At 44.8% G+C, this 15,845-nt stretch overlaps 1 protein-coding gene across 3 annotated transcripts in view; it reads left to right on the top strand.

The window, feature by feature from the left end:
- Window positions 1-15,729, top strand: part of TMED8 (transmembrane p24 trafficking protein family member 8) — a 46,498-nt gene extending 30,769 nt beyond the window's left edge. Inside the window, exons 4-7 of one of the 3 annotated variants that reach the window (XM_046647117.1) lie at window positions 1,162-1,288; window positions 1,511-1,816; window positions 3,291-3,419; window positions 4,865-15,729. In XM_046647117.1, coding sequence (XP_046503073.1) covers window positions 1,162-1,288; window positions 1,511-1,816; window positions 3,291-3,419; window positions 4,865-4,959 — 657 coding nt within the window. In that variant the 3' untranslated portion in view covers window positions 4,960-15,729. Of the gene's footprint in view, window positions 1-1,161; window positions 1,289-1,510; window positions 1,817-3,290; window positions 4,636-4,864 lie in introns of those variants that run through there. The other 2 variants (XM_046647119.1, XM_046647118.1) reach the window with 2 other exon arrangements.
- The last annotated feature ends 116 nt before the right edge of the window (window positions 15,730-15,845 follow it).

The following is a 15,845-nucleotide window of genomic DNA, read 5'->3' as shown; positions in this document are numbered from 1 at the left end:
TTAGTGACTTTGCTAAGGCTATGCAGCTAATAAGGTGCAAACTAAATTCTTTGTTAGCCTTCAGGTGAAGGAAAGACTCATTCAAGCAAGTTAGCCAAAGTCTGATTCACCTCATTTAGCAATGGAGATAAGAACTGAAGGACTTATTCTCCGGAAATAGATGATATGAGAGCGTAGTCTGGGAAGATTACAAAATTTATTTATTATGTCTTGTAAATATAATTATGGTCTCTTAACTGGACTGCTGTCTCACTGATGTGCTCTCCCATGTTGGCAGTAGGTGTGCATTTCTTCTTCAATTGCCTGCTCCTGAGAAGGAGCGGGACATTAAGGCACAATAGCATGAAGTAGGAGCAGTAATCTGAGTGATTTGAAGTGAAACCCACTAGGGAGAGCTTGCAGGCTCCTGCCATGGGTTAGCAAGGGCTTTGAGCATCAAGTGACATTTGTACTCTTGCATATAGGTTAGATGTCTGGCAGCAAATATACTCCTTAAATGCAAATCCCGGGTCTGATCTAAGGGGAAATTGTAATTATTTTTAGAACAATGTTAGTGGATGGGACAACCTATAGGATAAGGAAGGTGTGCCATGGGTGAGACGGAGGGGACAGAGAATGTAAACCGGTATATATATATGAACCAGTATTCTCTCTCTGCAGTGCTTGGTGAGTTGATTGACAGTGATCTGGAAGTGACCTTTGAATGGGAATTGTAGCAGAGGATGTATGGCAGAGTGGGAGCTGAGCTAACCCCGGGGGCAAGCGCTGTCATGAGAGGAGCTGCAGGGAGATACTGTGCAGGCCGAGGCGAGACCAAGGCATGGCCTGGAAATGCTGCTGATGCAGAAGTCAGCAGCAAGCCTTGAGGATGTTTGCAGATGAGGCTTTTATAAAGGGTCTGGAGTGGGAAAGTTGGAAAAGGTAGGAGAGAACAAGAAAGAAGCTTTAAACTAGGTAACATTTTGGTGGCATTAAAAAAAATTAGTAGAGTTTATTGGTAACCTGTACCTGGAGGAAAGAGAAGGAATGCTGACAAGCACATTAGGCTTTGGGTTTGGAGAGTGGAGGTAATAGGGCAGGGTTGGGTAGCCTTCATTTGGAAAGAGGCTAATTGGAATCTGCCACTCTAGTATGTCCTTTAACCAGAATTCTGTTGTGCAGATGGCCAAGTATCAAGTTCCACAAAGGTCTGGGGACATCGTTATGATCCAGTCTGAGCACACGGGAGCTATAGATATTCTTTCAGCTGATTTGGAATCTGCAGATCTTCTGGGGGACCACAGGAAAGGTGAGATCTTTGGGAGTGTAGAAAATGTTTCTTTTGTTTCCAATGGGTACTTAAAGAAAGGCAGGCAGGCAGGTAGAAGGAAAGAAAGAAAGTGACTTGTGAAAGGAAGTCAAAGAAGCCAGTAGAAAGAATGTCTTTGACTGTGACGCCCTCCCGAAGCAAAATGCCAGGTGTGGCGGCATTTCCGCTTGTTTCTCATTAGTATGCTGCCTGTCCTTTCAGTCTCCCCACCTCTGATGGCTCCTCCGTGCATCTGGACCTTTGCCAAGATGAAGGAATTCAAAAGCAAGCTGGGCAAAGAGAAGAACAGCCGTCTGGTGGTGAAGCGGGGTGAGGTGGTGACCATCCGGGTTCCTACCCATCCAGAGGGGAAGCGTGTCTGCTGGGAGTTTGCGACCGATGACTATGACATTGGCTTTGGAGTTTATTTTGACTGGACCCCTGTAACCAGCACTGACATAACTGTGCAGGTCAGTGATTCCAGTGAGGATGAGGATGAAGATGAGGAAGAGGAGGAGGAGATTGAAGGTAAATTTAATTTTAACATAATTTGCAGTTTCCTTTTCTGGCTCAACCTAGTTTCTGGTGACCACTTCCTGTGTTGTACTAGTCCTCTTCCTTAGAATGCAGGTGGGGAATCCCTTTCAGCCCTGAAGCTGAGATGAGTGATGCAGGCCAAAGTCAGACCCTCAAAGAACATTCTGGTAGGGTTGGTATCGATTCTTTTCCTTTTATTCAGTACCTGCTGTTTCCCCAACATCTCCCTGGGGACAGGGTTGGGCCGAGGGCAGGGAGAGGGGTGGGTCAGTGCTGCTGTATGAGAGGCAGGGTTTTTCAGATCACATATAAACCTGAGATGATTTTACATTTCTCTCTTAGTTTTGAGATATTTACATTTATTCTTGGCCTGGAAGCAAACTGGGTGATTACAGTTTGCTAAATGGATGCATTCTCTTTCCCCTCCGAGCTGTCACAGCTGGCTGACTACTGTGACCTCTTTATTTCATGCCTAGAGCAGTTTCGAAAGTAGTTTCTGTGCTCTGGGCCAGTTGTTACTTTCAGTGCCTGCTCAGGATGGCCCAGGGACATGTTTTTTTTTGTAACATAAGAATAGATTCTGGGGCTGGCCCCGTGGCTGAGTGGTTAAGTTAGCACGCTCTGCTTCAGTGGCCTGGGGTTTTGCTGGTTCAGATCCTGGGCGTGGACATGGCACTGCTCATCAAGCCATGCTGAGGCGGCGTCCCACATAGCACAGCCGGAAGGACCTACAACTAAAAGATACAACTATGTACTGGGGGGCTTTGGGGAGAAGAAGGAAAAAAAAAGGAGATTGGCAACAGATGTTAGCTCAGGTGCCAATCTTTAAAAAAAAAAAAAAAAGAGTAGGTTCTAAGCACTGGCTTTATTCTTTGGTTTTCCTATATAATCTTAAAATCAACCCCTTAACTTGCTTCCACATGAAAAAGCAGGTCTGCAGGGAAATCTTAAGGTGTTTAGGGAGGAGAACCTCAGATCTTATTTGCTGCTCTTCAGGAGGCCAAGTGAAAGTTCTAGGTCACTCTGTGCAGCATGTCTCCATTTCCTGCCTCCATTAGCTGGTTCTTCCCACTGTTGAATGAAAGGATGTCAGAATTGTACTTTCTCAATATCTTTTTCTCCTTGGAAATGTTGATACTTCTGGAGCTGGCGAGGCTCTGTAAGTCGAAGTCCTTGTCTCTCAGTGGAGACGTCATTGGCATTTGGGGTGCCATGCTTCTTTGTTGAGCAGGTACTATCCAGGTGTTTAGCTGTCCTGGACCCTTGGGCACCAAATGCCAATATCACCCATTAGTCACTGTGATGGCCAAAAAGGCCACCAGCCATTTCCAATTCCTGTAGGAGGGCAATAGCATCCCTCCTTGGCGAAAGCCGCTAGGTCACCTGGTTCATCCTCTGACCTTCCGGTAGGACTTATTCAGTCTCTCAACTCATATTGAGACATTCTGCCATTTTGCTCACGCAGACCCTGTCCCAGTTGGAGATGTGGAGAGAGGCTCCAGGAGCTCCCTGCGAGGTCGCTATGGGGAAGTCATGCCTGTGTACCGGCGGGACAGCCACCGAGACGTGCAGGCTGGCAGCCACGACTACCCCGGTGAGGGCATCTACCTGCTCAAGTTTGACAACTCCTACTCCCTGCTGCGCAACAAGACTCTCTACTTCCACATCTACTACACGAGCTGAAGGCTGGCTGGGACGGGAGGCAGGTGGGCGTTGTGGGCTCGAGCAGGCTGCCAGCTGGGGCCTCTTGTTTTGGATAGGCGAGAGCTAAAAGTTAAGTGTGAGGCTCCTGACCCTCACGCCCTGCCTGGCATGCCTGACTGTCGCCCCCATGTAGCTTTTCCCCCTTCTTGGCTTCTGCGGGCGGTGGTGTAGTACCCCTGTTCTGTGGTCCCTCACTCATGCTCTTCTTGCTTCAGACTCCAGCAAAATCCCTCTCCGAAGGAACCCATAAGGCAAGAGCCTAAAAGGAAGTCGAGTGTTGTCTTTTAAAAATAAGTTTGTTTTGGTACAAGGTGTATTATTCGAATGGCTGCTCCCTCCTCCCCCGGTGCCTTTATTGCAGACGCGTTTAGTGGCGCCCACTCTCTTCGCTTTTCAGAAGTGCTAGAAGAGGGAAAAGCACATTGTCCATGAAGGAACCCAGTCTCTTGGACGGAGGCAGCTCTGTCCAGTCTCTCACCACTGCCATATTCCCGCCTGCCGGTTCTTCGTGGTCTCTAGCACAGGCTGGGAGCCCTCACTGCCTTTGGAGGGGTGTTATCAGTCCCGATGGTTCGACTCTGCCTCTTTGCCTCCTCTCCTCCCCTTCCTAAGTCTGTCTTTGCCATTACAGCAAGAACTTCTGTGCAAGCTAAAGTGATGATCCATGTGGTCTAAGATCTTCTGGGAAGAAAAACTGCCTCCATCACTTCCTGCTTCAAGAGCTAGTGTCCCTGACCAGGGCACTGGTGGTTGACGGGGAAAGGGTGGAAATTAGGTGCTGGCTTGATCTCAGAACTCACATCTTTGAAAGTCCAGTGTTACAAAATTGTTTTTTTGTATAATCAAAGAGATGGAAGGTTAAAAAAAAACCCAAAAACAACACTCTAGATTCCCCACCACTTTTTTTTGTCTTTAGAGTTAGAGGGTTATTTAGAAATTTGCTTTGGAACCAATTAGACTTCCACAGCTTCTGGATTTGGGTTTCTTGCATTGAGGGCGTAAAGCTTCAGGTGTGCAGCGTCTCTTCAGAAAGGTAATAATGAAGCGGCACTGTTGCTGCTGGTTGGATTTCTTCTTTGCCAGGCCAAAGCTTGCATTTCCCTGGTGATGGCCTTTCCCACTCCATTCACCCTGAAGCCCAGAGGGCCACAGGGTGCTGCAGCCAGTGGTCACCAGAGCCGCAGGGTCGGGGGTCTCAGGCAGATGGGGAGGCAGAGAAGGGACCACTGTGGTTGTCTGTACCTCCTTGTTTCTTATTCCCTGTGTCAAGTCTGTTACTGCCGTAGAATTTTGAGGAATAATTAGATTTATTTATTACTTTATTTATTTTTTTAGCACATTTCATTTTGCCTTTGGAACACTTTCCATCTGTTTCTCGGAAGGCTTCCATCTGCTCTGAGCCATTGAGACCACCTCTTCTGTGGAGTTAAACATGATGATTTTAGGCGAAGTTGGGAAGTGATCATGTTCCATTCCCGCAGGTCAGTCCTGTGATGCTTTGGGAGAGTCTGCCCCTTCTGAGATGGATCGTCCCAAACTACCCCTGCATTCCCCATGAGGAATTCTAGGTTGTGAGGAAAGCCGCCCATTCTCCCAGGATTGAGTGTGGAGGAACTGACTAGCCCATCAGAGATATCCTGTGATTCCAGGATTTCAAAGTCCTTTGCCTACTCTGAGGTGTCACCTTCTTCATGAGGTTTCCTTTGTCTCATTCCTCCCTCGTGTGGGTGCCTCACACCAAGGCTTTCCTCCCTCTATGAGCAGGAACTCACAGAGCAGGGCTCCTCCAGTAGGTCTGCAGTAGCATCTCTGTCACGAACAAAGGGCAATATGGCCTGCACCTTCCGTTCCCCTGGGTGCAAAGCCTCGAGTAGGATAGGATGTTGTGGATGGTCATAGCATCCCCCTGCTCTGAGCAGCATCGTACATCCATTGTTTTATATTTGAGTGCATTTTATAGAGGATTACACTGGCCAAAATTTATATACCTTGGAAAAAATTAGAAATTATTTTAGCGATTGTCTATTTGGGCGGTAAAAAGCAAACTTGCGTGTCATCCCGTCAGACAGCTGAGTGACCACTCTTTCACCACTGAAGTTGAATCCTGCCTTAGCTAATTGAATGAATCTTTATAAAAGAATTTTCTACTGAGCTGTTCTCCAGTTAGCTAAAGCCTTGCTTAATTTTTCTGTTTATTAACTTCTGACTTTCTCTTAAAAAGGAGCTCACAGGCCACAGCAAGCTCCGTGGGATAACACTTATTGTTTATTTTTGCCATGAGATTCTCTGTACTTATTTTCTTTGGAATCTTAGTTCTGTTGCATCAGGGAAGCCTGAGGGACTTGGTCCCATGGCCTCTGTGTGCCCCTTATTGTCTGGTCACTTTTGAAGTCTTGGACATCGTTACATTTCATTCTGTACTGGTGTTCACTAACAATCAGGGTTTCTTTGTTCAATTAGCACAAAATAGCTAAGATATTTTCACCGTCTAATTCATTCGCTATTCTCATAATAAATTTCTATAATTACTGAACTTTAGGGATAAACTATTATTTACTGAAGCACAAGTAATAATATACTGAGAATATCCCAGCCCAGCAGATCCTAAGAGGTAGTCATTTCCTTAGTCTCTCCCAGTCCAAGTTTATAGAGCCAGATAGCAAGATGAAAATCACTTGCTTTCACCCCACCCTGTTCTCTAGAGCACAAATAAACATGAACGTACAATTGAAAGAAAGCGCATCATAGTGGGAGAGAGACTAGAGTTCTCTACACAGAGTGGCTGAGCTCTTAAATTCCTTCAATTTCTTTAGTTTTGCTACTTTTTGCTGGAGATGGGGCTTTTAGAAAGGAAGACATGTTTAAAGTGTTAATTTTTTTCCAACATTTTATTATGAAAAATTTTCAGCAAACAGTAGAAGTCTATAGTAAACACCCTTAGGTATACCTAGCACATCGATTTTATAATGCTAAACTGCTAATTTTTAAACAAAGATGATTCCACAATTCTCTTGCCTTTCACAGGGGGCAAATTAGCGTATGTTCTGTGCACAGACATCAGGCGTCCTGTGTCAGAGAGCCCCTGGGTTTTAGCAGACTTGTTTCATTCAATGTGTATTATCTGGGAGGTGGTCCTCATAGAAAGGTTTCTTGGTCTCCATCTTTCAAAACTCATGCTGTGTTTCCTCCCGCCTCAGGCCATAATTTTTGCTGTTTTCTTCTTTAACTGGCATGTCAGCGTGAGGGTAATTGTGAAGCTGCTCTGGAAGGACTACAGTCTCTGTTGCTTTATGACACATCCTCAGGACTCTGAAATTAAAACTCAATCCTCAGACAATATGTAGCTTTATAATAGAAGTAAGTAGCAACTTGAAATTAGGCCATTCTTAGTTATTCTTTTCTTCATTGATTCATGCACTTTAAAAGTATTTTTATCTGTTATTTAGTAAAGAAAATCTCAGACTTTTAAAAAGTATATATTGTCCCTTATAATATGTATATGGAAGAGTTAAATCTGAAAGCTCTCTGTATTGTATTAATCGCTGGGATTGAATATTATTGTAAAACTTATCATTTATAGAAAGATCTGAGTCTGTATGTCTTTTTTTCTTTTTTGCTGAGGAGGATTTTCCCTGAGCTAACATCTGTTGCCAGTCTTCCTCTGTTTTGTATGTGGATCGCTGCCACAGCATGGTTGCCAACGAGTGGTGTAGGTTTGTGCCTAGGAACTGAACCTGGGCCACTGAAGCAGAGTACGCCAAACCTAACCACTAGGCCATGGGACCGGCCCCAAGTTTGTATGTTTTTGATGAGCCCTACTCAGTCCCTCTTTGAAAGAGTTAGGTGAAACCCAAACCTACAGTCTGTATTTTGATATTTATTTTTTAAGACGACTTTTTTGCAAAAGGTTGCCTTTTACCCCCAGAGTATATGGGTCTAAGGTACAGAGTTGCGTGACCCTAATATTTACATAAAAGACAATTGTTTTAGAGGAAGCGGCATGAGTGAAACATGAGAACATGAAGCTTGAGAACTGCCTTTTTAAATTGATAGTAAGGAATGAAAACAGAATAAAATGAGGGGAAGAGAGAAAAGCTATCAAATGTATCCTGGAATTTTTCTCATATCCTGATTTCGTTTAGTTATTTCATTTGCATTTCATTAGTTGGAATTGTTCTTTAAGCCAGAAGCCTCACTGGTTCTCATTGTGCTTGTCTGAGAAACCCCAAACCCACTTTGCTGTCTTTTCCAACAGGGTCGACTTTAGGGGTATTTTTGAGTAGGTCTCCTCTGCTAAGTGTAATCCTGACCTGAGCATTGATTTCATCTCTATATTCTCTGGAATTTACAAGTCTGGTGCCAAGAAAAAAGATGGTGAGATCAGAAAGAGGCTGGGAGGAGTTCCAGTTGTGTCACTGTAGCCTTGGTTGGTTATGACTATGGCCAGGAAAGGGATGAAATAGGTTAATTTTGACCAACATCACAGAAGAGCCTCAAGCCACAAGAGTATGTTTGTGAACAAGCTGTGCTCCCTGTAGGCTGACCTCCCTGTGGGGTGTAGGAATCACCATCTTCTTTAATCTGTGTGGGATGGTCATACACACAGCAGGAAATGGAAGCAAATGACACAGCGTGTTCTCTCTTTTAGAGCTTCCATTTAGAATTTCTCCTGGGTCTAAAAGGTCCACATCCGCCTCTTTAACTAGTCTCTTTCCACTTGGCCAAAAGTGTAGAACTCCTAGAAACCTGAATCTGCTAGAAAAGGGAAGAGCACCATCCCAATATAATCTCAGTGATTGAAAAGAGTTAGAAAGTGAGTTTCTGTCTGATAAAAAGGTCATTTCTTTTTTGTTGTTGTCGTTGCAAGGGGTAACTTGTTAAGGGATGTATTAACAAGAGAGCAAGTCATCGTGTGTAGGGAATGGGTGCCTAAAACCAATCACAAGCTGGGTGCTTTCCACCACCCCAGTATATTGCAAGTATCCATATGGCCGAAGTCCCAGTCTTCACCTACTTGGGATCCTATCCACACAGCTGAGAGATGGACTAGGCTCCCTCATTTCTCTGATGTCTTAATTGTGGTATTGTTTAGCCCTGGCAGCATGGTCTCCAGGGCCTCTGGTTACCTGATTAACCAGAATTAAATAATAGTGTGAGTTGAGTAGATAAGGCAATCAACCTTGGTTGGAAGTAGAGCAGGGCAGGGATTATGATTTACAGTTTCATGTTGGGATAGCTGAGTGACTCGTGTATTACCGTGCAATTGGAACTCTTGGTAACCTTACCAAATGAGTGAAGAGGATGTGACAGTGCTGTACGGATGAGGACAACAAATTAATTGAGTTGAGTAATAAACAGAGCAAGCCGTCCATCTCTGGGCACTATAGTCTGTCACTGGCTGTAAGTGCAGTTTCATTGTGAGTTTGCAGCTCCTTAGCGTTCTCTGGAGAACCCCCCAAGAGCTGGTTCCTGGTGGCCTCTTTTCGGGGAATGGGGGGAGGCACCCAGGCGGGAACTGCTTTGGCTCAGTTGGTGCCCGGTGATGGTCAGTGGCACCCCTTTGCTTTGTCTAACCTGTCCAGCACCTGTGGGCACTCCTTTAACATTGATCCAGTTATTTAGATTATGAGGCTGGGCAGGATTTGGGACCTAAAGTGTGAGAAAAACTTTGCTAAGTGTTGTGTCGCCGGATTTGAGAAATCACTTCTCCATCTGAAGTGTTGCATTGTCCCTGTCTGAACCGCGAAAGCCACATACACCCCTCCTGTTTAAATCTCTTGTCACTAAGCTAGGAAAACCCAATTGCCTAAAGCCCCCATAGTGGGGTTCATTCACAAATAGTCATTTTCTCAAAAACTAAGTCCAAAGGCAAGGCGCTGGCTTTGAAAGTATTTGTGGTTCTGGTCACTGGTTTGAACTCATGATCAGATTTCTAGTATATGTGCTTTGATTTCTTTCAGTCCCCAGGCGTGTTGACTAGAGTTAATTTCATGGCTTTTCTTCAATCTAAGAGATGAAGAAAAGGTGCCCCAGAAATCTAGAGAGACAGTCTTCTTTATTAAATTCCAGTTTTCTGTCACTTTAAGCAGGTGGTTTTGGCTTATCTAGGGGTAAAATAATATATGTGAAATGACTTCTGGGGGACAAAGTACATTTGCTGAAAGTTCTGATATAGGGTCATGATTAATCCTAAAGTTTTAGTTTGAAGTATTCTAGTATATGGGATTACAGAAGAGCCCTTAACTTACAGTCAATTTAAGGAGCTCTCTTCCTGAATTCTCTTCCTCACTCAGGTTTGAAATACCTCTGTGTAAAAATGTTCCTTGTTATTGGTTGTTGTTGTTGGTGTTTAGGTTCAGGCCAAGAATCATCTGGAAAACATTATCTTCATTCCTTCTCTTATGTCCTAAGCAGTACATTTTACTAAGAAATTCCATATTAAATACTCTAGTAAGATCCCTTTCTGAGATTATTGTCCCATAAATGAATTTGTTTTCATTTAATAAGTTGAATTATTTTCATTTAGCCATATTCAAGAGCAGATAAAGTCTGGAGAAAGCAATTTTGTGACCCATGACTCTGATGTACCCATTTTCCCTTAATAATGGGAAGTGTTTTGAAATTCCCAGAAGAAAGCTGCTTTGTAATCAAAGCAATGGATTATAAGAAAGCCAGACTTTTGGATAATTGGAATAGAGGGAGGTGCTTGAAGATTCCCTAAACTACTTTATGCCATTTACTTACATTTCTGAAAGGCCTGCTTTGGTGCCATGCACTGAGATCTATCAGTTGACTGAAAGATAATCATGTTTTCTTGGTAAATGTTTAAACAACTGACAACCACAAAGGCCTTTCCTTATTGGACTATATCATGCACTGATGCAGACATTACAAAAATGGGTCCAGAAGGGAATATCACAGTCTTTTCTTTAAAATACAAAAGTATCCCAGCCACTCATTTATTACAGTCAACTTGTTTTACATGTCCCCCATCATGAGAAATGCTGTCAACATCTCCTATGATTTCTAAGTTAAGAGCTCTGTACCAAATGTTATTTAATCCTTATGTCCTGCTGAGTGGTTTTGCCTTTAAAATATATTTTACCACCCTGTGGCACTGAATGTGTTACTGTGATACACAGATAATCCTGAGCTATGGTTCTTTAAATAGTTCTGTTCTTGTGTTTTTATATTATGTAACAGTTTTGTGATGCTTTTGTGCATTCTTTGTCTTCTCTTCCGAGTTTTGAAATCTATCATAAATAAACTTTTTCACTATGCACCTGAAACATTTGAATTGTATCTTAATGAACCTGGTTTACATTAAAAATTTTTTATTCATCTCTCCTCTGCATTTTAGGAGGAAAGGTATTCTATAAATCTATGTGAATTATTTTATAATCTATTAAGATTATAAAAATTAACAATTAAGAAAAAATTTGGAATAAGATTAATGATAGATCTTTCATGTGCATTTAAATTTATGGCAGAGTATTATGAACTAGGAGCTGGGTTTGGCCCAAAAGCAGAAAAATTGGGTTTAGAGTGATGATTACTAAATAGAACATTATCGAGTTTTGTCAGTATTTGGTCCCCAGTGATGTTCATTTTCCAATGAACTTACTTACTCTGCTCAAATTTGGTTCCAGTACTTTGGACACCAAGGTAATCATTAAGACAGTCTGGGTGATATTAATTCAGCCTATTTTCATTTACAAAAATGACACCATTAGAGATCTTTGACATCTCTTAAAATACTGCCTCTGTACATCCCTAGAGTCTGTTACGGAATGAGAAGGCCTCACATCTGAGCAGGGAGGGGGTGCTGTTTATATTTTCTTGAGCGATATCTGTGGTTCTAAGATGAGCCTAGTAGATTTTTCTCTGCTTTCCTTGGCAACACATTTTAGAGGCTGACGTATAAGGAGGAAAGATTTGAAATAATTGTGAGTTAAATGAATATAATCTGCCTACTAAACTGTACCACAACCAGCAGTAAAAAGCCCAGGCAGGCTCCATGTAGCTAGGGATCTGTAATGAGTTACATTTGGGTATGCTGAAGGTAGTATGTCACTGCTAACACACAGCATACTGAAGATGATTTAACTTTTGAAAGCACTCATATGTGTCTTGTCATTGACCCTGACATAGTTCAGGATGATATAGGGCAGCCCAGACTCTGCAGCTCTTGCTATTCAGCCTGATGCTCTTCACTCATGTAGTTCTGGCTGAAACTCAGCAGCCATCTTACTTCAGGGTTTTCTCCCAAAGTAGAGCAATGCCTGCTAGTGATCTTGGAACCAAGAACTAAATAAGTTATGTTTAAAAGTTAGGAGGAGCCAATAAAATGAGTACTTACTTTGTGGATGTGTGTATGCATCTGCTTGTCTAATAAGTTTACTTTCCTTAATGCATATGTAAAATTGCTTTGGAACAAAATCCTATTATCTATTTTGCTTTTTCTCAACTATTTCTTGGCATCACCTCCTTCCTTCTTTCATCCTTCTGAAGTATTTGCCAAGACTTGCTACTTCCACTGAGTTAGAAGACTCTCCGCATCTAAATCCCAGTATCAGGCCACTCCCACTGTGGGAAGGCCTCGCTGTAGCCTCTCGCTTACCAGGATCAGGCGTCTGCTGATTGTTCTTCACAGACCTGACGACTGATGTGGAAATGAAGGACTTGACTTTTACCACTCACTTGGCCTTTAGAGAGAAGCCCCTACTGGAAAATATCCCCTAAGCAGGTGATGGTCTTGGATTGAGAGCTATAACTGGCCCCTGAAAATAAGAATTTTTTTGCAGATGAGGGAGCTGCAGAAGGGGAAGTTTTCAAAACCCTTTAGAGAAGCTTAATTATTGCTAAGCCTTGGAGCCATCTGGACTGACCTCTAGAGGAAAGTCTCTGCACTTGGGGAAATATTTGCTCCTTCATGACTTTCTAGGGCCCCTGAAAGAACAGAGAGACATTCTGGGTGGGGGGAGGTTAGCCAGCCAAGGTTGTACAGGAAGGATATCTTTCAATTTAACATGCACTTGTGGAGCAAGGCTAGTCACCTCGCTTGGTACTGGGATAACAGTGGGTCGGGAGTGCAGCCCTACAGGAGCTTGAGGGAACTCTGCTCTCATGAAAGGGAAATGCTGCATTCTCTTACTCTCTAGAGCACAACTAGGTTCCTCTGGGAGTAGAGAAGAGGGTTCTCCTCTCTCCCTTGTAGCCAGTCCCAGGGCTCTGGAGGATGGTTCCCTATGGGGAGGAGCTGAAGCCGGCAAAATCTCAGGTCTCCACGTTCCTGAACAGCAGGGCAGCTCCCCATGTTGATCAGGACTCCAGGGAGGTCGCAGGGCTAGAAACATGATAGCCTCACTCTGACTCAGAACTGCAGGCCCACAAACCAGACAGGCTGCTCTCTCGTCAGCTGTGGTCATTCAGTGAGGCCCCAACCGCTACTCATCCCATTGTCCCCTCCTCCCCCATGCACTCCTTTTCCATCCCTCAGTTGATCATGAGCTGGTGGCTCCCCTGGGCCTGCCTTCTCTCTGAAGCTCTCCCATTTCCGTCTCCCCAGTTCCCCTCACTTCCTCCCAGCCTCAGTCCCTGAAGCTCACAAGGAGATACCAGGAAAGTTGTTGCAGGCCCTTGAGAGCAGAGGTGGTTCTGGGTTGGTTCTCTCCTTGGTTCTCAGTGAGGAAGGTGGCAAAGATGGTCCCCAGCCCTGGCTTTGAGATGAGCTTGTGTTGCTGTAGACTTTGGAGAGCTCCCACGGCTTAGGTTCTAGCTTTAAAATACAATAATCTCCTTCACAAAAACATCATGAGACCAGATGGACTGTTGACCTCCTAAAGCCAGTGCAGCTGAGAACCACAAAGGTTTAGTCAGTTTCTTCCCCTGGGTGGTACAGGTAATCAGTGTGGGGAAAGTGCAAGAACCCAGCACTTTCCAGGTGAGACACCTCAGAGGAGCCTGGAGGGTTTCTTTGGCTTAGACACACTTCTCTTATCGTGGGGAAGGACAAGTTTGTCTGCGTTTGGGGAAAACCAGATGAGAAAGGAGGACCTCAGAAATGTCACCGACTCCAAGGATCTCTGCTGAACACAGGAAAAGCCAGAGCATTTGTTCTCTACCCTTCCCATACACCCAGGGTTGATTTTCATGTTTCATTTGACATAGAAAACTCCTGTTTAACCAAAGGACCTGAACTATGAGAACTATGAGACGTATGGGGAAAATATGTAAAATGAGTTTTGTGCATTCAATGAGGGATCCTCTTTAACTGATTTTGATTTCCTTAAAATCCATTAAGCTTTTGCCAGGAGTTTTAGGCTGGCTGATGGAGCCCCAGGTTAAACAGGTTAATATTTTGCTACTGCTTAGGAGACCTGAGTTGAAGTATGTCAACTCTGAGAAGTCATCTTGGCTCAGACAGAGAGATAGGCAACAGACTTATTGAGTGGTAGAATTAGAGCTGGCCATTAAATTTTCAGGAGTAAGTGGAGGGACATACGCTCAGTAAGAGCAGGAGCCATGTGTGCCATATTCCCCATCACACAGCCACACAGCCCAGCTCCCAGCCCGTGGGAATCCCCTGGGAGGGCTCACTGCATGCTGGAGGCCTGAAGGGAGGGAAGTGGTAAGTCCATTACTAGCTGGAGTAGGAGAGCCACCAGATTTTCTTCTTCCGGGAAAAGTCACACTTCAGCCCCTCATTATACCTAGTTCTCTCTAGAATTATTCAGGGCAGGGGGGAGTGGTCTCAGGTTGTCTCTGTTTCTGTACTTTGTCCTAGTTGTGGATTCTTTCTAGTTCTCTCACTTCCCAGAAGTCTCTTGGGCTTCTTTCTCTGTTGCCTGGAGATGAGACTGGGAAGAGGGAGGGGGCGGGGCGTGGTAACCTCAGCAGTGACGGAAATTATTTCAGATTATTTGCGCTCCCAAAGGCACCTGCTGGTGAGAGGCAGAGCCAGCTGCTTCCTTAATCCCAGGAAAGTGGCAGCAGCAGCACCCCATCTGGCCAAGCCTAGCCTCTGAGGCTGGCCTGCTGCTCTTCGCTGATTCTGCCATCTCTCCAGGGCCAGGGAGGCACACTGCTTGGGAGAGTTGGAGCATGGCCTGAGGCGTGGGGCCGCCCTCCTTTCCCCAGAGTTCATTCTGTCTTTAAAATCCACAGGAGCTTTAATCACCTTGTTTCAAATGTCAAAATCAGGTGACAGTTCCTGATCCCCGGGCTGAGCAGATTAGCCTCATCTCAAGTAAAGCCTTCTTGAAGAGAGCCCAGGTGAGGCTTATCTAGCCAGGCAAGTGAGAGAAAGGGTCCAGATGGCAGCAGGGCAGGACAGGAGGTACCAGTGAGTCTCTCTCATCGCTGTCTCATCTACCTTCCTGTGCTTCTGCCTGGGCAAGCTTGCCCTGGGAACAGGAGTGGCCCACTTTGACCATTGTAGAGTCTGGAACCCAGGTCATCTAAGAGAGGAGAGACCACAAAGGAGCCCAGGAAGAGAGGGAAGAACTAGGTGCTCTGGGATGGGGCTGAAGAAAAGGGACTCGTGGCTGAGAAAGGCGGCTTCCATTTGAACCAGACACATCTACCTTAACTCCCCGTTTAAACCTCAGCCAGGCAGGGGGAATGAAATCTTACATATGGGACGTAAGGGTCATCTTGTTTCACTCCCAGAAGGGATCCCAATCTCCCTACAGTATTTCTGCCAAGAGGTGATCCTGGTTCTGGGTGAATACTGCCAGGCATGGGAACCCAAGGTAGACTGTTATCTTATTGGTCTCCTGAGTTAGCCTGGTCAGTAGCTGTTCACACTGCTCTCGGAGGAGTCTGCCTCCAGTTTCCAGGACCACTCACAACAGGATTTACCCTAAGTGCCTAATCCTGGGACTGGTCCAGAGAATGCTGCCCCTGAAGATGAAAGACTGGGTTGAGAGCCGACTTCCTTCTCAGTGCTGCAGTGGAACACTTAACAATGGTACCATTCCTAGCCCGGGGAACTTAGCTGGTCACAAAATGCTTTCTTTCCTGCTGCTTCTATCTGTTCTGTTCTGGATCTTGTCTGATCCTCTCAGGCAGGCTTTTGGGCTTATTTCTCTTCTTTGCCCTTATAGGTCCCAGGGGCCAGGCCTACCACAGGGTGGGCAAGTGGCTGGCTGACTTCCTGTCCCAGTCCAGAGACAGGAGGATTCCAGCAAGGAATCTTCCGGAACCCAGCTCAGCTCAGCCTTAACTGAACAGACTTGGCTTTAGTAAATTATCAAATTTCAGTGTGGGCATTCTTTGGAGTCAGATAGAGTAGAGAGGATGGGAAGAGGCGCAC

This window comes from Equus quagga, chromosome 20, assembly GCF_021613505.1.
Source record: "Equus quagga isolate Etosha38 chromosome 20, UCLA_HA_Equagga_1.0, whole genome shotgun sequence".
In the NCBI taxonomy this organism is placed as follows: Eukaryota; Metazoa; Chordata; class Mammalia; order Perissodactyla; family Equidae; genus Equus; species Equus quagga.
This window is presented reverse-complemented; position numbering and strand designations above follow the sequence as displayed.